Source organism: Oreochromis aureus, linkage group 19, assembly GCF_013358895.1.
Source record: "Oreochromis aureus strain Israel breed Guangdong linkage group 19, ZZ_aureus, whole genome shotgun sequence".
Lineage (NCBI taxonomy): Eukaryota > Metazoa > Chordata > Actinopteri > Cichliformes > Cichlidae > Oreochromis > Oreochromis aureus.
The window spans coordinates 26,908,876-26,932,217 of record NC_052960.1 but is presented as its reverse complement, the minus strand read 5'-3'; the positions used below and the strand labels follow the sequence as shown (position 1 = coordinate 26,932,217).

Genomic DNA, 23,342 nt, shown 5'->3' with positions numbered 1-23,342 from the left:
ATTTTTGCACACACACAAACCCGAGGGAGCGAACAGCGATAACCCAGTCATTATCATACTTTCATAATTCCATTTAATAATTCAGCTTAGCCGCGGCAGCAACTGGATGTTGAGGAAGTTGGCTGTGGTGAAAAATCTGAGGGTGAATTATGAGGAATCACTGTGCTAATAATGTAGAGGTACATTATTGAGAATAATATAGCTTCAGAAAAGCTCAAAGGCAAATCATAAGAAATAATTCAGATAACAACTGGTGTAAAATCCTCTTTCTGAGGAAAAAAAAGCATTTTATAGGATTTGGATGTCAGACTATAATATTATAAGGGCTCGGAATTGGAAATAAAAGAATATCGAGCATTAAATGTAATTCATTAAAGGGCTCACTAGGAGCTCTTCAGGATGTAATGCTGACTAGAAAACAGAAATACTACATGAAAGAAAAACTTAAGCAGAAATTTTCCTAAAAGTGGCCAAGAAAGAAAGATTATTCTATTACACGATTTAAAAGTGTTTATCTTCTGTACAGTGCCCATTTTCAACATCGCTAGCTTCCAGACCTTGACTGTTAGCCCAGCTTTCACCAGTTTTAAAAAAAGACTTTTTCTGATACATATGAGAACTCTGAAAACTCTGAGCTGATTACTTACAGGTAGTTTTCTACAGTGCCACTTTTACAGCATCTATATGCTAACCAGTCATTGGTTAGCATATAGATGCTCTAAAAGTGGCAGTCAGGCATTGATGATAACATATGGTAGCATGCTAGCATACATGTTAATGGTGAACATGATAACATGAGTTGTGCTTATTTCTTTCTTTAAGTCTTTAATATGTTTCCTGCTTAGTCAGATAGGTACATCTAAAAATATACTTTGCAAGGCATGGATTGCTTAACCTCTCCCTAAAAGGCATTACAGAGATCTCCCTTTCCACAACAATGCTTTGTTTTTAGGGTAAACAGGTCAAACTGATGGGGAATCATTGATTAAATATCTGTTTAAAACTGGTAGCGAGCTAACTTGTCAGGATAAAACTAACAGTATAATATAATAGTAATAGTATAGCATTTTTTAAAATGCTAGTATTGTCATACATTAGCATTAGGCTATACTTACTACAGTACTTGCATTGGCCCAAGACTTTAAAAACTACTGTTACCATGTAAAGGTGTCACAATAAGAAAATTAGAAATTGAACATCAAGACCTGATATGTTTTTCTGATATCTCTACTTAGTCTTTATTGCTAAGCTGTATGTATTGTAAACCCCTATCTGTCTATTATAAGTAACATACTAATTATTAGCAGAACTGCTCATTGGTGAATTTGTGCTACTTTTCCTAGAGTAAGAGTAAATACCCCCAAAATGTTACACTTTTTTAGCATTTGTTTGTGATTGCATCCACGTGCTAATTTGCTCCACTTATTAAATGTAACCCTTAGTCTGCTAACTAAAGTAACATTGGATATGTCAGGACTTTGAAATTTTAATCCTTAAAAAATCAGCGACAGTGTTTCAGGTTGATGCTTCTATTCAGATAATGGTCAAAGCACGAGAGGGTTGGTGGAACTGTGAATCTCTATACTTCTGGATCAGTTCATTTTCTAAGATATTTCACTTTGAAACCATCAAAACAGCAGCCTAAAAACAATATGTCACATGGCCTCTGAAAGTTTCACAAAGAAAAGTTAATCAAGTTAATGTAAAATTGTAAAGAGCACTGTTTACCCATAATATTGAGCAGGTTTGTGTGTGTGTGTCTGTGTGTGCTTATAGTGTGTAGAGTGTACACATTCTGCATCTTGATGCCTGATGCAACCGAGCAACAATAACTGGAAATTATTCATCAGAAACCAAAGCCACTGAAAAATTTACTGGACCAAGAGTGTGTCCATGTGTGTCCAGCGTGATACTGTGGAACCAGAAGACAAATAGGCCTGCTGTATCCACATGCATTTCCAAGCTTTTTTCCAAAGACGGGTTCAAATAAGTTTTTATCTGCTGTGAATAGTTCCTACCTGTAAAATGTGGCTTCCTAGGTGAGGTTCGAAGATCTCAGAGGCAATGGCGCTGGGACTTCTCCTCCGCTGGGTACCGATAGCTAAAGACACACACACGCACACAAGGAGAGAGAAAGCACAGGACAGGACAGAAGAAGACTGGTGAGACTCAGACACATTGATACGAGCAAAGCTGCACTCACACACGAATACGTGTTCACAAACACACAAACACTCACGTTTATACAGCCTAGCATGACAAACACACATGGCACAAGACAAGAGGAACCAGTGAGTTCAGCTCTGAACAGTCCCAATTAGTGCCACAGGTTAGCATTGTCAGTTGCACTCGCTAAAATCAGCCCATCCTTTAGGTCATATGAACTACTTATAATACTAACAGGTTTCATTCAGTAACGTCATTTGGCAAAGCAACAGCATCTAAGGAAAAACATATTTGTAATACAACATTATTATGTATTATAATTAAATACACTCTCATGCAAGCAAAGTTCAAGTATCTCTACATGGAAAAAAAATTGTTCCATAAAATCTGTATCTTCAAAATTAGAAGGTTATTCATTCAATAGTTTACATTGAATAAACGGGGTTGACATTAGACCTCAATCTTTATCTAAGGTACAAAGGAAGTTCATGTTGCATTTTCTCACAGTTTATGTGACCATGGGAGTAGATGGGGTTTGAAAGTAGCCAGAACTTTAACCTCTGTATCATGAAAAGCTTCCAAGTTGATGTTTTAATCACCACTGATCATCCATAAATGCTTTTACTAACGGCTGTGATGGCTTGCAAATGCTTCCCCTCAAAGTTATTATTACCTTTTTTAAAAAAACATAAGTCAATGGCTACTCTTCCCATATCCTATTATTTTCGGTTTTTGCGAGTAATGCATCTCAGTAATGCATTGAGGATATATATTTTGTATCAGGAGTGTAGAAAAAGATGGAAGGTGTCACCATAGCAACCAGGAAAAAAAGTTTTAAAATGGATGAAAGGCATTATATTTATGATATTTTTTTTAAAGCCAATAAGGTAGTGGTTAATGTATAACCGTAATCCAGTGCTTTTTAATTGCCTAACTTTAACCAGGTAGTTTTTAATGCATAACCCTAAGCAAACAACATTTTGTAATTAACAGTGGATTTCAACACTATATGTGAAAAATTGTGACAGGTAGGAGTCAAACTTGTGCTGCTGGTATAATGATCTGTCGACTGAATCTTCCACCAAACCTTCAACCATCAAATGCTGACTTTCACTTGCATTTTAATCAGGACACATGAGATTGAAATTCATGTTGAGGAATGCGCAAAAAGTTTTGTGTCCACAAACACGAATCAGTAGGTCGTGACTATATTGCAGACTGTTGTGACATCAGGTTACCATTTAAGAAGTTGCATAGAAAATAAACAAAAAAACTCCAAGCCAACGCCGCAGTCACCAGCCCTTTTGCAAAGCTGCTAAGAAACACAAGCTGGCAACACTAAAACACCTTATGGCAGGACAAGAAAACAAATAATGACCTCAAGGGCTGTCAATACTCACTCATCTCTCATCTTATCTCTTAAGCTCTCTTTCTGTTTTTATCCTTCAAACCATTATTTCCACAAATATTCATGTGACCATCCATCTGCATCGTGAATTCAAAGCTGGATTCTGATGTTCTCATATGTAACATCCATTATATTAGAACCCCACAGATATCAAAACAGTGTGAGAAGGCGGCTATAATTTGTGTACTTACAGCCCCCTATAACTGTGCACATAGCTACAGGGGCTAAATACATCATTTATACCAAATTCATGCACCGTAAATAACTTTTTAACGGATAATGTCACAACAGCTCCTCAGTGAGTGACAGGAATATCGAGGAGGGAATCTTTTCCTCTTTCCCTTGCTTTTTTTTCTTCCTTTGCCATTTTTTTTCCTTTTTCCTCTTTTTATTTTTAATTCTCATCTTCCTGTCCATCATTGTTTATCTCTAGTGAGTGAGAGAGCTAGGGAAAGGCAGAAAAGACAGAGACAGGAGAAGAGAGAGAGAGAGTGAAACAGTTTATAGCTTTCTAAAATTTCACCCTGAGGGCAAAACTCTCTCTACAGACAAAGTCAGAAAGCACAACAGCTCGAGAGATAGAGGGAGGAAAGGAGAGAAAAAGTGAGATGGTCAGTGTAAAATTTGGCCTGAGGTTAAACTGTCTCTCTCCCGCTTTCTCTTTCTTGATAGAAGACAAAAAGAAAGAGAAAAGAAGACTGACGATGGGAGAGAGACCTCAGTGCTGTCGCTAAGTGCATAATGTAAAGCTCAATCATTAAAATAGGCCAGAAAAAGATCAATTCAACAACAGACGGTAACTTAAAAAAAGCCTTGAACAAGATGGTACTTGTTCCCAAAAGCATCCAAAGTATTCAAGCAGCCAGCATGAACTCAGAGCCATTTTATTTTTTTTAAGAACTTAATAAAACTATTAAAACTCCTTTTGACTTCAAAATGAGTTTGAATGCAAAGCAAATTGAATGTATTTGTAAAAAAAAAAAAAGTGCTACCAGTTAATGTCTAAGCCTTGAGACAGCTGGAAAATGGAAATGGACAGCACAGGAGAAAAAGCAGAGTGAGACAGTGACAGAGAGTGAGACAGGCACACAGAGGGGCATTAAAGCCCACTAAAAGAGAGATTTTTGTGCCCTGAGGTAATGTTCTTCTCTCTACCCACTCTCCGTCCTCATCTCCCTGCAGACCTCATTACAGCAAATTTAAACACACACCAATAAAACCGCTCATATGCAAGACTCCCGCGTGCTTTTTGGAATGGGGTGGGGTTGAAGAGACAGAATTAGCTTTAATTAATGACATAACAAAAAGTGCTTGTGAATGAAAGGGTTACAGAGTAAAAAGGCAAAATGAACACAAGGACGGAGTAGATGGGATCAAGGAGCTCAGTCTGATCTTTGTGTATAAGTATATACTTTATGTTGTATATAATATATATTCATGGGAAGAAGAAATGACTAGAAGCAAAAGGAGCATGCCTACATGATGAATAGATTGTAATAGGGAAAATTTTGCTGATGAGATGAATCTTAATTTTTACTATTACTATCTTTCTTTAAAGGTGCTATATAGATAAAGTTATTATTGTTATTGTGTTTCCTGCAAAAACCTGACTTGTTACCTGCAAATTGCACATTATTACAGGGTACTTACACCTTATTTGCAGGTCATATTGTGAAGTGTTATTATTATTAAGTGTGAGGTAAAAATCAAGGAACACTATTTACTAGTAAGATGGAAGGGAGGTGTGTGTGAGTTAAAAAATTTCAGACAAAGATTGATGTGACACTGACGCAAAGACGATGGCATAAAAGAGAAAAAAAAAGGACAAAAAGGGATGAGCATTGGGGGGGGGGGGGGAGTACTGGTGGGAACAGTCCAAAAAAAGGATGAAGAAAACGAAAATTAAAGGTCAGAAAAAACTGTACACAAGCCCAAACTCTGAAAAAGAGACAATCAAAATGTATGTAAGACCTGACCTCTTAAAATTATACTAGTGTGTGTGTGTGTGTGTGTGTGTGTGTGTGTGTGTGTGTGTAGGAGAGAGAGAGATTGTCTGACCATCTCATTGGAAAGTCAATTTAACTTTGCTCTCAAAGTCAAACATTACAGCTGTTGTTAATTTATTTTCTTGTTTAATATGAAATTGGCAACAAACCAGGGATTCCTCTGCTGTGTGTGTGTGTGTGTGTGTGTGTGTGTGTGTGTGTGTGTGTGTGTGTGTGTGTGTGTGTGTGTGTGCGTGTGTGTGCGTGCGTGTGTGTGTGTGTGTAGGCTTAGAGCCTCTGCCCAGTCCTTCTCGCTGCTGGAAGGTTGGATTAAAGGAATAAACGAAAACCTCCAGACTGCTGGCCAAACCCTGCGGAGGGCTGAGCGAAGAAGAAAGGGAGTGACTGTGTAGGTGAGTGCTAGAGAAGCAAAAGAATTTGTGTGACGGAGAGTGAAGAGCGGGAATCTGTACTGTTACGCAAACAGCCAATTCAATTAGTGGTAGGTGTAAGAACACTAGAGAGAGAGACAGAGTGCAGGAGCGAGAGAGGGTGTGCGAACGGGAGAGAGAGAGAGAGAGAGAGGGCACCCATTTTGACAAAATGTCAGAGGCAATTTATCACGACCTAACAAAAGACCCCAGGGATAAAGCGCAAGAGAGAGAGAGAGGAGGAAGGTGTGAGGACTGAAGGAAAGGAGGGAGAGGAGGCAGGAGTGAAGCATCACTGTGGAAAAAAAACATCTACAGGATAACAGAAAGGAAGCAAGGAAAGGGAAATGAGGGATCTGTATTAAGAGAAAGAAAGGCTGCAGGAGAGGATGTAAAGATAGAAAAGGCACCCTGTGGAAGCCGTACGCAGGAACGATGTAACGCACCAGCATGAAGGTAAACAATGCATTCATTGAACAACTCAGCAGATGATACAGTAATGGAGGTTTAAATCAAGAAAGAAAAATCCTTGAAAAAACATATTCCACAGTGCTGTGAGACTTGTAATAATATAGTGACTGTTCTCTTCTTTACAAAGCTCAAAAAATCGCAGAGAAGGGCTTTTTATGTTTAGGTTTACAATCTTCTTCCTTACAAAGACATTGACCATGGCCTGCCATAACTGAATAACTGAGTAACTGAGTGTGGGAAAACAAAGATATTCTCAAACTGTTCAGCATCAAGTCTGTCAAATAATTATCAGATTTTAATTACAGATTATTTGTGTGTGTTTGTTGCAGTAAAAGCACAAAAAACAGTATTACAAAATAAAAAAAAATCACATTACATTATGTCCTATGTTTTATTTTCTTTACTTTATTCGTATCCTGAGACAGCTAACTGGTGCCTATTTAATAGTAGAAGTATCTGGTCTTGCTCTGATATTATATGATAGACTGCAGAAAGCATTAGACTGAGAGACACTTCTTTCTGTTACACACAACAAAGTTTACAGCTCATCACATAAATGAGAGCCAGTCAGCCTAAAGCAGGCTCTTTCCCTCTGAAATGAGATGTTTGGGCCGATTAACTCTGACAGAGCCGCTCCACTAAACCTGCATCATTTCTCTGCTTAAACTCCTTCAGTAAGACTTTTACTGTTCAGCGCAGAGATGTTTTACAATGTAACCGCCTGAAGTCAGAGAAAAGGAGGCATCAAAGTAAAAGCACACTTAGGGAAGATGCACACATACATGGTTTCATTGATTAACCCTCTGAGCTCTAAGTCGTCATCTGTGATGACCCCAGGCCTAACTAAACCTAGCCAATCACTATGTGTATTTTTGTTTTATTAGTTAGTGGTTAGTGGGGTTAGGGTTAATTGGTGATTCTAAATTACCCATAGGTGTCAATATGAGTGTGAATGGTTGTCTGTCTCTTTGTGTCCCTGCCTCTTGCCCTGTGGTAGCTGGGATAGGCCCCAGTCCCCCCGCGACCCTAATAAGGATAAGTGGAAGATAATAGCTGAATGGATGGATGGATATAGTTAGTTAAATGCTACATGGTTAAATTGTTTTTTGCCAAAAATTTAGGCCAGTTTTAAAGCTGATTATCATTCTATTTCAGACTCTGTACCATCAGCAAATGAATGTAGAATTGCTCAGTATTTTTTCTATGTGTTGAATATCTCATCAGTTTTCAGAAAATCAGAGCTGGAGTTAGATGAAATGTATGGATGATGTAATTGTCCCCACTTGATGCTGATGAGCTAAGTGGAAATCTATCAATCTGTCAATCCTTTCCGTGTCCGGGCCGGGTGAGGTTTCCCGTGTTGAGTCAAATTAAGCCGCAGGCTCCACTCCTGGTGGACTTTCTTTGACTTTCTTATTACATTGAAACATGTTGCTGGGAAACCACAGGATAAAGCACCACTTAATATTAGGGAACAGCACTCCCCGACAACAGTGGCCTCCTCCAGTATGACAAACACCTCACCACACTACTAAAGCCTGCTTGGTACCGGCTCAAGAACACAGGAAAGAGTGTGGGGTGTTGACCTAGCCTTCAAACTCCTTAGCATTTGTTAATGTTACAGTCACACTAGTGGAAACGGTGGTTGGGCACTGCAGTGCAACCAAAATTCTTACAAAAATGAACTTTTGATCATGTTGCCTTTGAAATGGTAGCTTTAAAAATGGGGTCTGCAAACACTGGTAGTCAGTTGCCATTTTCAAAGCAACTTTGGAGTCAAGAAGGCAACAGAGATGGAGTCAGTTTGCTCTAAGTCCGCAACTGATTGGGGTCAAATTGGCAATTACACACAATCTTTTTGTGATAATAATAATTAGCTGTGATGGATCCACAAACTTTCCTCATCTGTTGCCATCTGTTGCAAATCTGTTACCATCTAGACACACAGAAGTTCACATTAAGTACTTAGATCCAGTCCAGCCAGAACAGCAATTGAGAAATTTCTCCATAAATAGCGACGTACTTGCTGCAGGACAGCGATTTAAGTGCTAAATGACACAATGACACTTGGCAGCCTTGCTTATGTGCAAGAATATACCCAGAATATGTCCAGTTGGTTACCAGATGAGTAGAGTCCCTTATTGCAAAGAGACACACTTGACTTCCAAAATTTATTTGATGTCATTGTTTGTGAGTTCTGATTCAGATAAGAGGTATCATATAACTTAAATTAAGATTACTTAAAATGCGCAAGTTGCCAGTTTTTTGCAATTTAGTTTTCATCTGTTTGTGGTGCCAACAGTGTTACAGATTATCAGTGCTGTTCTGGCAGAGATGTATTAAGATAACTGTGTTTGTTCAAAAAGTTTTTTTAAAATATTCGCTTCTCATTTGCATTATTATTGATGGTTTACTCATTCATTTAAACTATTTAATGAATGAGTCTTTGTTCTTTTGCTCTTTGGCATTTGTGTGTCCAATCTGTGAAAGCACATGGCAGAGAGACTAAAGAATAACATCATCTCTCTCCTATAGCCTAACTACTATTAGGCTTCTCCGTACAATCTCATTCAACTAAAGACAACACAATGACACACAAACACACACACAGTATCACTTAAGTTATGACTTTTTGTTGATTTTCTGTTCTTAAGTTCATTTTCTTTCTCTCTCTCTCTCTGGAAGTAAACTGATGGTTCTCCCAGACTTCCAGACTGCACACACACAAACACACACACGCACGGCCTCCTGCGTGTGTCTGAATGTGTGCGTACCATCATCTTTGCTGTCTCTCCACTTGGCTGAGTGCCAGCTGGTGTGTGTTGGAATCAAGGACAAGGGAGGACACAGAGAGAGCCAGAGAGTGTGAGGGGGTAAAGCAACAGAGTGACAACAAGGAGGAAGAAAAATGGAGTCAAGGAGGAGGACAGCTCAATGGATGGATAGAAAATGTAAGTGGTAGTAAAGGGAACAACTGGGAAATGCAGTGACAGGAAATGAATAGAAAATCTGGGCTATACTGAAAAAATTGTTCCCTTAGATTCCACTTATTTTTTATTACAGTAAAAATATTAAAGAAGCCATTTAAGCTTTGCATTCATAGTATGAAAATTGAGTTTGAAGTACATAAAACTGGGCAAAATTTTGTGCTTTTTAATTTTTCCATCATCTTTTGAACCCTCATATCTTGCATTCAGAAGAGCTGAAAAAAAACCATGAATTAAAATTATTTGAGAAACTGCAAACACATCTATTACTACTATTTTTTCTACTACCAATTCTGACCATTGTTTTCATTAAATATATCATAGTTTCAATAGCAAATAATGCATGAGTCTAATGTCTATGACACAGAGGAACAGAAACAAGTGTTACTCTCAACAAAACTGCTGCAGCAACTGGATGTTCCCCTCTAAACTCAGTAAGTGAAAGGGACCGGCCCTCTTGTGCCAAGTTTTCACAAACGCAAAATGCAGTGAAGCAACAAATTGCAAAGACAGCATCTGAGGAGGCTGTCACTCAAGAGGTAATTGGTGGTTAAATATTACTGTAGTAGCAGTCACATTTACCAAAGGTAGATGACCCAGTACTTCTGTATGTCAGTGGTTCAGTCTCCTTCAGTCTGCAAGTCAAAGTATTGCCCCGGACACATTTATGTGAGTGCGAGTGTGCTTAGGTTAATAAAAACAAAACACTTCTATGAATGTGTGATTTTGTAAATGAGGCTAAAGCGCTTAAATTGCTTAGTAATGACATAATTTGTAATCGAGCTATTTGTTTCCAATAACTCAAAGATTCTGAGCAGCTGCTGTTTAAAAAAAATCACATTTGTAAGAATGGATTCTGAAATCGATTAAATGCATTAATCAAGAAATGAATCAGAACATTAATCCATAATGACAATATTCATCAATCACGACCCTGATTAAAGTAGCTCCACATAAACTTACTAGCAATAAAATGCTGGTTACACATTATTGCCTTAGTAACGATCACATACAGTGAACAGTCACAGGGGCCATTTTTGTGCACTGAATACTTTTTTTTTTCCAAAGCAGGAATTTACCTGTTAATGGGATATATGTTAGAGTGAGAATACTTATAGTAAAAATAAAATATGCAAAGTAGAAAAAAAATAATCATGACATATACTGACTTAACTGAGGATGCCAAAACTGTCATCTTTATGTGTATTTACATTTAAAGTTAAGAGACTGAGACCAATAACTCAAATGCTAGTTGTTGTATTTTTTTTTTTTTTTTTTTTGCTATTATGAATCAAAATTTTGGCACACGCTGCCTTCTTTGGGCTAATGATTTAATCCTAAATCCACTGTTTATTGTAAGTAAATTACTAGCAGTAAATGTTTGCCCCTCTCTATGGAGTATGGCAGCGTCTTCCCCCCACATATAAAAGGGAGAAGTTCTATTCACAGAGCAGCAGTAAATTCATATTTCTGCAGGATGATAGAGCAGCTAAAAGCTATGTTGAGTTATTAAAATTTAGAGTGAAAAGGATCCCAGGTTTGAAGGTTTCTCCTCAATATGCGAAGGCGCAGCTGAGTCTTACTGATCCAAAGTTTCAAGAAGGAATAACTTATAGATACAAAAAGGCATTCCAATTATTTTCATGCATGTTATGCATTACACCTAACAGCAGTCAAAGATTTTATATGTGTTTATGACAATCAAACATAGATGACATGTTCACACTCTTGACAGCCTGCAGAGTGCAATCAAAAATTATTTGTGCCCAAAATGCTGGCTGTCAATAATCTTATTACATGTGCATGTACAATGTAGTACCAAGCTTGTTTTTTCTTTCATTATTTATTTGAATAAATAAGCCTCTCATTTGTTATATATAAGCTACATTTCACTCAGAATTATTGCTTCATGTGTACGGCAATAATTTGTGTGTGTGTGTTTGTATGTCAATCTAGTGTGTTTGCTGTCAGTCTATAACCTCGTGAGATTTGAGGTTTCTCTTGTGTCTGAATTTGTACATGATCGCCTTGTGTCTCTCTTACACACACACACACACACACACACACACACACACACACACACACACACACGCACATACACATGGAGCGGGGACTCAGTGAGGCAGGAAGGTATTGGCACTGAGGGAATACAAGGAGCAGACAGTAATTAGGAACCAGCCTACTGTACCATAGGCGCATGCACACACACAATCCTAGAAACCAGATATGTTCTTGGGCACACACACAACCTAGACACACACATGCACACACACATACACACACAGAGTGTAATTAGGTAGGGGCCTTGATGCCCCAGTGGCGAACTGAACAAGCCCCTGAATACCCTCACTGGGAATGGTTGAACGCCATAATACGTGGGAAAGGGGCATGAAGAGACACACACACGCACACACATTAATTAAGTGGCAGCCTACTGTGCGTGAAGGGAACAAGGTGGTAGACGGCCGCAGTGGGAGTGTATGTGGACCAGCAGCAGTCAGGATTAACACAAGTCAACCTGCCAGCGGCGAGCACCACCACATGCTTGTTCACTGCCTTTCTTCAACCTTTCGTCATTTCCTGTTTAGTCATCATCAAAATCGAAAACCCACCTCACGAAACACCTACCATTGTGTTAAAAAAAATCTGTATGTATGAATTAAACTAGTTCTTCTATATATAAGTAAAACAGAGAAAATATTAAGCGATATGTTGATGTAAAAGTAATTTTTCTCAACTGGGCAATTGGAGCTCTTTGAGAATCAGTGTAAATTATCTGTAAAACTCTGTTCTGTATGAAAGTAATGGGTTAAACTCATCTCAGCTCTGAGCCAAGCTGCTGAAGCAACCAACAGAGGGAGTGAAGGCAAAATGGAGTGATGCAGGATGGGTTAGAAACTGCATTACAGGTTTACCTATGCAACCAAAGCCTGGGATATTCATTAACAGCCAACAGTCCACTACAAAGCACTGTAAGGTTAGGAGATTGCTTTTATATGCTTTTTTTTCTGTCTATGCTTTTACTTTTCTTCATAACATGATAACATTTGTTGCAGAGGAAGATTAGTTGGTATGCAAAAACCTTGTGTGCCATTACTCTACACTAATCCCTGGGAAAGAATCGCTGTAGCTGGTATAACAGCGGAAGAATGTAATTCAGAGTCATTTTTTCCACTTTGAAGTGAGATTTGAAGTGTCACAGAAAAGGTTTATCAGTTTTACAACTTCAATAACAAGTCAGAGTAAGGAGCTCTTGAAAGGAAAAGAAGTAACTGAACTGTTAAAGCTTAAAAACATTTTATTGATGGAGGAAACAGTAATCTTGGGTATTAGTGACATAGTTTTAGCCATTTACTCCGCTATGGTATAAGCAGGTATGGTGGTCGATTCTGATATCGGTTTTGTGATTTTGTGAATTTCACCTACATACACATACATATTATAAGCTTGCAATGAAGTCTTCATGCAAAAACAAAAAGGTCACGATGACTTTCTGTCACTTGAATTTCCGACTTTACCCCACCAACTGCACATCCCGTTTTCACATCAAGGGTGCTTCGAGACATGAACATCGACTTTTCTTCTTCTGACAGAACTACTTTAACAAGTTTCAAATTTAAAATTGTAAAAACGCTACATACTTTTTATGAAAACTTGCCACATTTAAGATACTAAATAATGAAGCATTATTGTCTATTAGAAACGGCATGTCGGGGTATTTCAGACTCTGGCTGGTAAAGCAAATGAAGTGAGCAGACACACTGCTGTTCTCCTTGGTGTTAATCTGCTGTTAATTTGTCTGGACTGTAACATGAGACAGAGTGAGCTGCAGGAGTTTAGAGTGAAGCTGTTAGTCATTAATTTAACAGACTCGGAGGTGAACGAGGCCACATGTCTCCATTATTCTCTGTCACACTGTCACCACACATAATAACTTCACCAAAGGGCTCTGTCTATCTCTCTCGCTCTGTGTGTGTGTGTGTTGGTATTTCACTATATCTACATGAATATAGTGTCTTTCTGCATGTATTTAACAGTTCATTAAAAAAATTATTCTGGCAGTGATGCTAAATGAAAAGCCAGGAGGTTATAGTTCTATTTATTCTTTGCTTTGCTTTGGCTAATTTCATGAAAATTGAGGATGTTGAGATGATTTGGATGGTTGGAAGTACAGAAAGACCCTTTTGTTGTTTTGTTTGTTAAAGTTTGGTTTTAATGTTGCTTTTACTCACAGCTTAATTTCACTTGGAGTTTGGTTAGGATTACGCATGAAAATCTTCCTATTCTGGATGAGTTTAAAACCACAAAGATTTATTTTTCCCGTTAACCAAGCTAACTACTTTGGCTAACTTTCTCAGTTTGTTGCTGTTTTACTACTTTGTGATTTTTATTTTGAAAGATAAAGATTATTCAAATAAACATACTTACTAAAATGTTTTGTTCCACATCTACCATTTCTTTTGAGAACTATGAGATATATTTATCTCAAAGCTAAAAGTGTTGCCCTCATATCAACACTAAAGGGAACATGACAGGACAGAGAATGGGTCCTGAGTCCTGGGATCCTGATCGCGGCTCACACCAGGGTGGGCAGCCTAGCGGGGTTGGTTGCCCGTCGCCTCTGGTCCTCGTTGACTCCCACCCCTGGCAGGAGAAGAAGGTGAGCGGCCCATCTGGGGCCTCTCACACACACACCACACAAAAAGATTGTTGATTTATTTACCTGTGCATTTCAAATCTTTGCGTTCCACGTGTTGTATGTTTGTTTTTTCTTACAGGTGCAGTAGTTGATGACATTTTGCATTTCTATTTGTACTCTATCCCTCATGCACCTTTGTTTCTCCTGCCTGTCCTGCCTAGGACACTGTCATACTGTATACCACATCCAATGTAATAACTGAAATAACACGAATAGAAATGAAGAAATAAGAAGATAAACCCTCATGAAACATTCTGATTGCTCTAATGCATTCCTCATGACAAGAAGGTTCAGTTGTGTAACTAAAACGTCTTCCTCTAAAGCGTCTTCTCAACAATTAATGTAAACAAGAACAGGACAAATTTCTTAGTAAGTCAGAAGTGTTTCAGAGTGAACCCTCTGACTCTTGATGCATTTTCTGATATGATATTTGATTGCAAATTTGTGAGCAAATCACCTTAAATAGCAACCCTTAGCAATGAGCTGCAGTCATCTTTTCACCTCGTTTTACCACTGATTACTGAGAATGGTAGAACCTGATCTTGAATGTGCTCCCTCTCGGTCCATGGAGGAAAGTACCTCCGCAGTAAAAATTAATGATCTTTGACCAACTGTCTGACAAGAGAGATACGGGTGATGCAAGGTAAAGGATTGACAAAGTAAGAAAAAAGGAGCTCAAAAGAGGGGAATTCTCACAGGTTTCTCTGTCTCTTCATTTCTATCCTTCTTTTCTTGCCTTCTATCTCTGGATTCCTATTTAGACATAAGCTGCACAGATGAACATTACATACTGGACAGAAAACAGCTGAATGCCACCGATGATTAGAGGAGAGATGGATGGAAGGAGAAGAAGAGACATTAAGAAGAAAGAGTGAGAGTCAAAGAGAGGAATCAAGAGGCCGAGGCAGAAGGGGAGAAAAGCAAGAGGTGGATGTTAATTAATTATACGCCGTCAGGGTCTAAATCATTTTCTTTTAAATGTGGAGTTGTCACAGTGCCTCATATAAAACCCTCAGAACTGATTTTGAAGAAAAAGGTTTCCACATCAAGAAATAATTTGGAAAGTCCTTATTGTGCAGTTGTGGCATAGCAACAGAGCTAAGGCTTAGAATAGAACTGATTAAGGCAAAGGATTAAGCCAATTTCAGCAAACAAGCACGCTTAAAAAAAAGCATTATCATTGTAATATTTCATTATGTCACTGAATAAAGTTTTATGATTACTAAAACCAACGCTACATCAATCTATGAACTATGAATTCTGAGATTAGTTAGAATTGTGACTTTAATCTCAGATCCTCATTTACATAACCAAGATTTACAAAGACCCCAAAACACCCAAAGTTCCAACTCATACTTTGTGTCCATGTTTTATAGTGTTTATGGCTTCAGTATTAGCATTGTGGACATTGCGACTGCAGGTTTTGAAGCCTTTTTATTTTTCACAGAGAATATTGAATCAGTAAAATGATCAATATCACTTCAGTTTGATCAAACTCTGTGATTATCATATATCTCTCATTATAGAATACGCCACATGCTGTCATATCTCGGTCTTCTGTGCTATCCGGTTTAAATGTATCATGTTTAAAATATCCTTGTGTAGGTGTCACATTAGAAATAAATGGCAGCACTTAGAGTACACTGAGTGGTAGAATAAATGTTCACTTTAAATTACATAATTAATAGTTCTCTGCAACATCCCTCTTTTCTCATATTTTCACCCCAGTGTTACTTTTCTGCTGTACAATAATAATGCAAATAGGGATCCCCGTCATCTTGAGCAGATATCAGGCTTTTGTCAAGGCAACTAACACAAATAAAGACTGTTGAACTTGTATGGCAATACATTCCTGTGGTTGTGTTGACCACTTTGCATAATAACAACTTGAGGAGGCAGTCGAAAGAGTAGTAGCAGTGTGAAAATTAATTGAAGATGCTGTTTGGGGTCTTTTTTTGCTCTTAATTAAATCCGCCATTGTGCTCACGTTAGCCTGATCTGATGGGAGAGTCAGAGCTTAAGCAACCTGGTGTCTTAAACACAGAGAGAGTGTTTAAGTCAGAGCAGGGCAGAGAGAGTTACTGCAGTCCTTATCAGAGTCCAGTTCTTATCTGCAGGTCTGATCCGCACACACCCACACACTTTATTAACTGCAGCACAATACAAGCCTGCAGTGTTTGCGATGGAAAGAAAGAAAGAGGAAAACAAATGCCCTCTCTTCAACTATTTTATTGGAAGTGAAGAACAGGGTCTGAGCATGTGTGTGTGTGTGTGTGTGTGTGTGTGTGTGTGTGTGTGTGTGTGTGTGTGAGTGAGAGAGAGAGACAGAGAGAGTTCATCCAGAACAGCAAAAGAACAGAAAACAACAGACTGAAAGGCTGTGTGAGGCTGTGAGCCACAACCCAGTATTTACCTGACACTAAAGACAATCTTTACATCCAACACACAATCTAAAAGGGTCTCTATACCAACCATCATATATGTGAATGCTGTAATACTAAGAAAGCAATTTAAGAGAATGATTACCTTCACCTGTGAGGTGTTTTCAGATATCACAGATCACATAAGAATATATCCCTGCCCTTGTTGTTTGAAATGAACTATTAAATAAATCCACACATTTGACTCTCCAAGTTCAGTTTTCACTTTAGTCATAAGAGGGGAACATTTACCGTAGATGGCATAAATATATATTATTTATAGCTCTTTTCAAAACCATGATGTCTTCATCTGACGAATTAAAAGGTACAACATAGTTTTGGCAGGAGGCAGAGGTTTTGGCTGCTGGTGTTCAATGATTTCATTCAGTTCCAGGAAGTAAAAAGTGAAGCTTAAAATAGTTCCAGACGGCTCAATGTCACAACTTTTATAGCAGAGGGGATTCGGTGCCAGAGCAGCTTTTACTGTTCAACTGCAGTGATGGAAGACAAGTGGGGAAGGAGTAAATGTAGGACTGAGAATGTATAACAAAAAGAAGATGGAAGGTAAAGTGGGGAAAGAAAGCACAGACAGCATATAGTAGCAGATAGGGGGAAGAAGGGATTCAGAAGAGGCTGATCTGGAGAAGATAAGCAAATGAAGAACTGCGAAAGGTTTACCTTGAAAATAAGAGGAGCAGATGAAAAGAAGAGGAGGCATGGTAGTCATCAGGGTAAAACTGGGCCATAACAGAGGATGGTTGAATGTAAGAACAAATTGGCAAAGGAATTAAAGAGGGATTGACAAGAAAGTGAAGATTGAAAGAAGGAGGTAAAGACATGGTTCTAGGTGAAGAAGACATGGTGGACAAAGAGAGAGGAAAAGGCTGGAGGGTAGGAAAGGAAGAAAGATGAGTGCCAGAGAGTCATTTTTAGAGTTGGCTTGATTCCCAGGAGAGGAAACACCGAGAAGGTCGAAACCACAATCTGACAAAAGGAGTCAGCCAACAAATGAACTAATAAAAGAATAAAAGAATAAATCAAGACATTGATTTTTCTTTTTTACATCATCGGTGTGGTTTCTAGCTCACAGGTGAAGTCATCATCAATCATCAAACTATTTCTCTATGAGGAGAAAGTGTCCCAGCATGTTTGGTAGCATATGGTGCACTGTGTCTATGGAATACTTAAGCCACCTGCTGTGCAACACTAAGTCTGTTTTTCTGTTTTCCTGTAGAGTCTTCAACAATTTCACTGGGCATCATTAGTTAGAGTTCATTGTAAAGACCTAGAAAATCTACTAGAAAATCCAGTTCTTGACCCTCAAAACGTCATAGACCCACTCTCTGGTTGATGCCAAAAAACCTTTATAGAATGGATCTTCCTTTCTGCTATACAAGAAATAACCCCTGGTCTACCATATTAAAACGGTCACAGCATCAGTATGGCCACTGAAAAACAAAAGAGGTAAGAGGCACTCTAAAAACAGGTAAAATTTCAGCACTTTACCCTTTAGGTTTTAGTGGAGTAATAAGAACAGAAGTGGACTGCAAAGAGAACTGCTTGGTTCATCCACTGTTTTACGCGCTTTAACCCTAACCACCTGTGTAGAGTGTCCTTTTGGGACAGGCTGAACGGGGGGGGGGTATTTCCTGAGCGTTTCTATCAGCTGAGAGTACTCCACTCTTTAGCAGAATGCTCTTCACTGTAGCGCTGAGTGGACGTTTAACCTCCCCACTCCAGCCTCAACAGTTTTGCACAGAGAGTAATAAGATGGATATTATCACGACATTGAGGAGAGACAAGTACTGAGAGAAAGACTGGTGGAGAGAGTGGGAGACACGATGACAAAATGATGCCGTCAAGTAGATCAGATGGTGATAACGAGTAGGGCAGAGAGAAACGGTTTTATGGAGATTATCACTGATTTTGGACTACGCTTACTCTCTCACTCCCAAATATTCAAATGTGCTCTTTTTTCACCGTCAATCTCTCACCCAATGTTTTTGGCTGAGAAACACAAAGACGAAGGTGTTGCCGCTTGAAGCGCAGGATCTTGTGATCCAAACAACATCACAGGTGAACTCAGTCACTGCCGCCTTTGATTCCAGCTTTTCTACAATCTGTTGCCAGTTTCCTGGAGAGGCCTTGTTTTTCTACATTGGCTTTGTTGCACCGGCACTGTTGGCAACTGAATGATCAGAGTAAGCAAAACAAAAAAAACACTAAGCACCTGCAATGTATTCTAATGAGCAGTGGGAAGCTGTCAGAGAACCAGCAACCAAGGAATGAGGGGTTTTGTGTGACAAAATAAACACTGTGTTTTTCTAATCATATTCATCTTCCAAGTTACTGAAAACATTGCAAGTCTGCTCCATAATTTATAAGAGATTGACATGGTCATAATGACATCACCCATAGGGTGGCTGTAGATCAGGAGGTTGAGCAGGTCATCTACTTATCAGAAATTTGGTGGGTCAGTCACTTACCGGTTCAATATGCGTCACAAAGCATCCTTGGATACGATACTAGCCCCAAATGGCTCTCTGATGCATTTTTTGGAAAAAGCATAGAAAAGAAGTTCTTGTATGAAGGAGTGAATGTCCTTTGAGTGCTCAGGTAGAGTAGAAAAGCACTATACTAGAACCTGTCCAGTTACAATTTGCCAGTAATGCAGTTTTATGTATAGTGAAGTAGTATGTATAGTGTTTTATTGCTACTTTTAGGAAAGGACCGTTCTAAAAAATCCATCCAGCATTCGTCACTGTCAGCAAATAGTAAAAATGTTAATGATAACTGTAGAAGTAATAATATTTTACAGTTCTTCAGTCAGGAAGGAGTACAGAAAGCTGAAGATGTCCATGCAGAGTGCAGTCAAATGCACAAGCCTGAGAGCATTCATAAAAGACAGGCAGCATAAAATCATGAAACACTATTTTTTAATCTTGTCAAATTTATCTTCTTAAACGGTGACGGAAGATTGAGGGGAGTTTTCTGGTTTCTGCTTGCCTTTCTGTAAAAGTCACCGCTTGTGTCATATGTCAACATTTGCTCAGATTGACCCTCTTAGTTGTGTCTAAAATAATATTTAGGACAACAACATAGCCACCATATTTTAAAACCAGTTTTTAGTTTGTTTTTTTCATTCAATAGATTTGTAACTGTAATTTTAGTGAGTATACATTCAAAACATGGAAATCCAACCGCAGCACAACAGATCTGTAACTAATAAAAGACAAATTTAATATTGGTGTGTAGCTCTAAGAGTAGTGTTATTTTCCCCTCCAACTCATATAAGTTATGTCTGTTTTCCTTCACATGCCATCCGCCTCTACTTCTTTCCTTCCTCTTTCTCACTTTCTGGATTTTCCTCCCTGTAACACTCTGTTTTACAATTCATTGCCTTTTCTTCCACATCCCTTTGCACCTTCATATCTGCAAAGAGTGTAATCACCTGTGGACTCTCATGCTTAACTAAACTGAGCATACACACACATACACGCACACGCACTTTTCTGCAGGTGGCGGTGTGTGACGTTGACTAATGTGATGCTGGTTGAGACATGTTGGCGTTAATCGATTAGCGCCACAGCTTGACAGCGTGACTGCACACACACACACTCATAGCGCTGCTGTGAAATCAAGGAAATGGAGAGAGAAAGACTTTGGAAATAGGAAAGAAATATATAGAAAAGATTTGAGGACACAAAATATGTTTCAGCAAAGAACATATAGAAGAGATCGTGAGGACAGGTAAAGCTGCAGAGTGCGTATCTTTTTTGCTGTAAATGGAGCCAATATCTGCTGCCTGCATCACACTGAGATAAAACTTAAATAAGTAAATAATACACAAAACCATTTTTAGCACAACAGCATCTGATCTGTGTCACTGCTTCATATCAGAATAACACAAAAGAATTGATCAACTGATACTGAAGTAGGGAACATCCTAAACTGACCAGTAATGATTCATTAAACTGCCATAATAACATGTTCATCACCTCTTCAAAGTTTCTCAAAGAAAATAAATCACTTTTTTTAAGGATTTTTAACACTTTGTGGGACAGTGTTTGTTCATAAAAATGCGATCAGTAAATTTCACGTCAGTCTATCAAGTTTTTTTGCTGATATTTTGTGGTTCGTCAGTGGGCAGCAAAATTATTCATCTTCTAGCAGATTTCTTATTAATCTCCCAGCACTATAGCTGTTGAGAAACTCATTTTGCCAGAGTTTAGATAGATGGAATGACATCACACTTCTATGTTTACCTGCGATGAAGCATGGCATGCAAAATGCCTTAAAATGAGTCAAATATTACTTTAGAACCACAATTCACTGGGTGTTTGTGCATCTGCCCCAATGCAACAGATGGTTACACACCAGGAAGCATCATTAAAGAGACACTGAGTGGTTTTGATTAAACAGCGAGTGTGAGGAAGTGTCATTAACAACACTGTACTTCATAATGTCATTAATGAATGCCATGTTTCAGGAAGACATAAAAAAGCTGCAACAACTGCAGATGACTCCTGTTTTAATATTGCCATAGAGCTCCTTTATAAACCCAAAGGTCATACCAGGAATGAGACAGGCCCAGATCTTTCAACAACACAGAAAAGAAACAAAAATATAAAGAACTATTACTTTCTTCAACCAAGAATACAAATACAGAAACAAAAGATTTCCTTCAGAGAACTTTAATCCAATAAATTGAGAAAGGATGCTGAATTTCATGTATACACAGAATGTAGTTCAGTTGTTGGCCAAAGAGATCAAACTTCAAACCATTCTACTTTACCACTATATTGAGATGTTCCGTTTTTCCAACAATACTGCCCCATTAAACACAGCAGAGAACTAATTATTTTAATTATTTTATCTGAGATCTGTCTTTAAGAAAGAAATGTTCAATTTGTTTTTAATCTTGAGGCAAAAAATCATTTTCATATGTCTCCTCTCTGTGTTGCTGTCCGTTTGCCTTGAACTAAAGGAAAGAAGAAAAGATAATTTTGGCAGGGATGAAAATAATTATGTTCTTTACAACTCTACGTACTTATAGGGACCCCAGATTTTTTTTGTATGAATTAATGCAGGAATAAATCAAAATTAAATTGATAAAATAACACTGTATTTTCTGGCATCACCCACCATTTAAATGCTGATCCACCATTATATTAAACTGCTTTTCACGTGTTATTTTGCAGCTGATGGTTGATCAGATCGCCTCAGTCTGTGCTTATTTAAAGCTGACTGAAAAGACTCCCGGAAACAAATCTGTAGGCGAGCACCAGTATCTAAAACCGTACATGTATGGTACAGTACAGTCTGTCATGGTTTGTTTTGTAGAAGGCAAGAGAAGATAAAAAAAACAATGACTGAGTACTGTGTGGCTTCCAAGACGCTGTATTGGCTGCCGTCTACTCTGATAAACTGCATGTTATTAAACCATCCATTGTCATGCTAAACGCCCATATTTGGCCTTGATACCCTATGTGCTTTGGTCACGCTGCCATATCACTGAAATCTGAATATAGTATAAAAGAAACAAAAGAATAAAAGAACTTTGCATTTGAAGAAAAGTGTCATGGCAAACATTCACTTAAACCCTGCAAATTAATTTAAAAAAACAATACGAATCTGTTTGAAACCCAAGTGTGTGCATGTGTGTGTGTCTGCTTTTCTGCTTTTGTCGATGTGTGTTTCTGTGTGATAAACTATCTGGTACAGTCCAACTATGATGTATGGCTCTCATCCCCACACTGAGACACAGCACTGATAGGACACACACACACACAAATACACACTGGTTCAGAACTGATGCAGAAGCTTGATAACACTGCAATAAACTCTCTCACACACAGAAAGTTACAAAGTACAATCATAGTGTATGTGTGTGTCGGGCAGGTTGTGGAGGAAGAGAAAGAGAGGGAGAACAAAAAGGAGAAGTTTAACTTCAAACAGGAGCCTTGATGTTGATATCATTTAATAACATCAGGTATTGCACAAACATACACAGAGTCGCAAAGCTCTCATTAGTCTTAACCGCAATGCTATCAGTTTGTACGCACAAGTTTGTGTGTATGTGTCTATGGAGATGAGAATCAACACACAAACAGAGGAAATAGAAGAATGTAACTGAGGCAGTAAATGATGAGAACATTAGTCTTTTGACCTGCCACAGCACAGAGATCCCAGAGAACACAGTGAGAATCGCAGTCAGTGCTTCTCTTCTCTGAAACCCCGTCGGTTTTTATGTATTGAAATGTGTCATTGTCGCGTTGAAGGCATGTATGCATCAGCATATGTAGGACAGTAACAATGCTGTTGAGTGATGCAATGCTGTGAAGAAAATAAGAAATGATACACCTCATATTTTTACTCGACTCATCAGAGTTTTAACTGAAACATTTGCTTTTAAATGTAGGGAAAAACAAAATGCAACAATCAGAAAAAGAACATTTTTGCATCTTTTGGGGTATGATGTTTCTTTCCAGCCATGACATACTGGAGCGTTCATATTGAAATTCCCTCTGTAGGCTTAGACTAAAGTTCTTCTAGAAGCAAGTCTCACCATTTGACAGCAAACTATAACCCTCTGAGGTCTGAGTCATCATCGTGGATCACCCTACCTCTAACTGTAGACTTGTTTTTCCAAGTTTCGGCAAACCAGGAAAGAAGAAAATAATCTTACTAACTGACACACATAAAAAGATATTTACATTTTTCTAATAAAAAGTTTTTATTTGTCCAAAATATGGGGTTTGGGTTGCCACCTATG

At 38.4% G+C, this 23,342-nt stretch overlaps 1 protein-coding gene across 1 annotated transcript in view; it reads right to left on the bottom strand.

The window, feature by feature from the left end:
- Positions 1 to 23,342, bottom strand: part of LOC116310777 (neuronal PAS domain-containing protein 3) — a 360,308-nt gene that overhangs the window by 150,880 nt on the left and 186,086 nt on the right. The window contains exon 6 of the mRNA XM_039603778.1: positions 2,019 to 2,101. Coding sequence (XP_039459712.1) covers positions 2,019 to 2,101 — 83 coding nt within the window. The remainder of the gene's footprint in view (positions 1 to 2,018; positions 2,102 to 23,342) is intronic.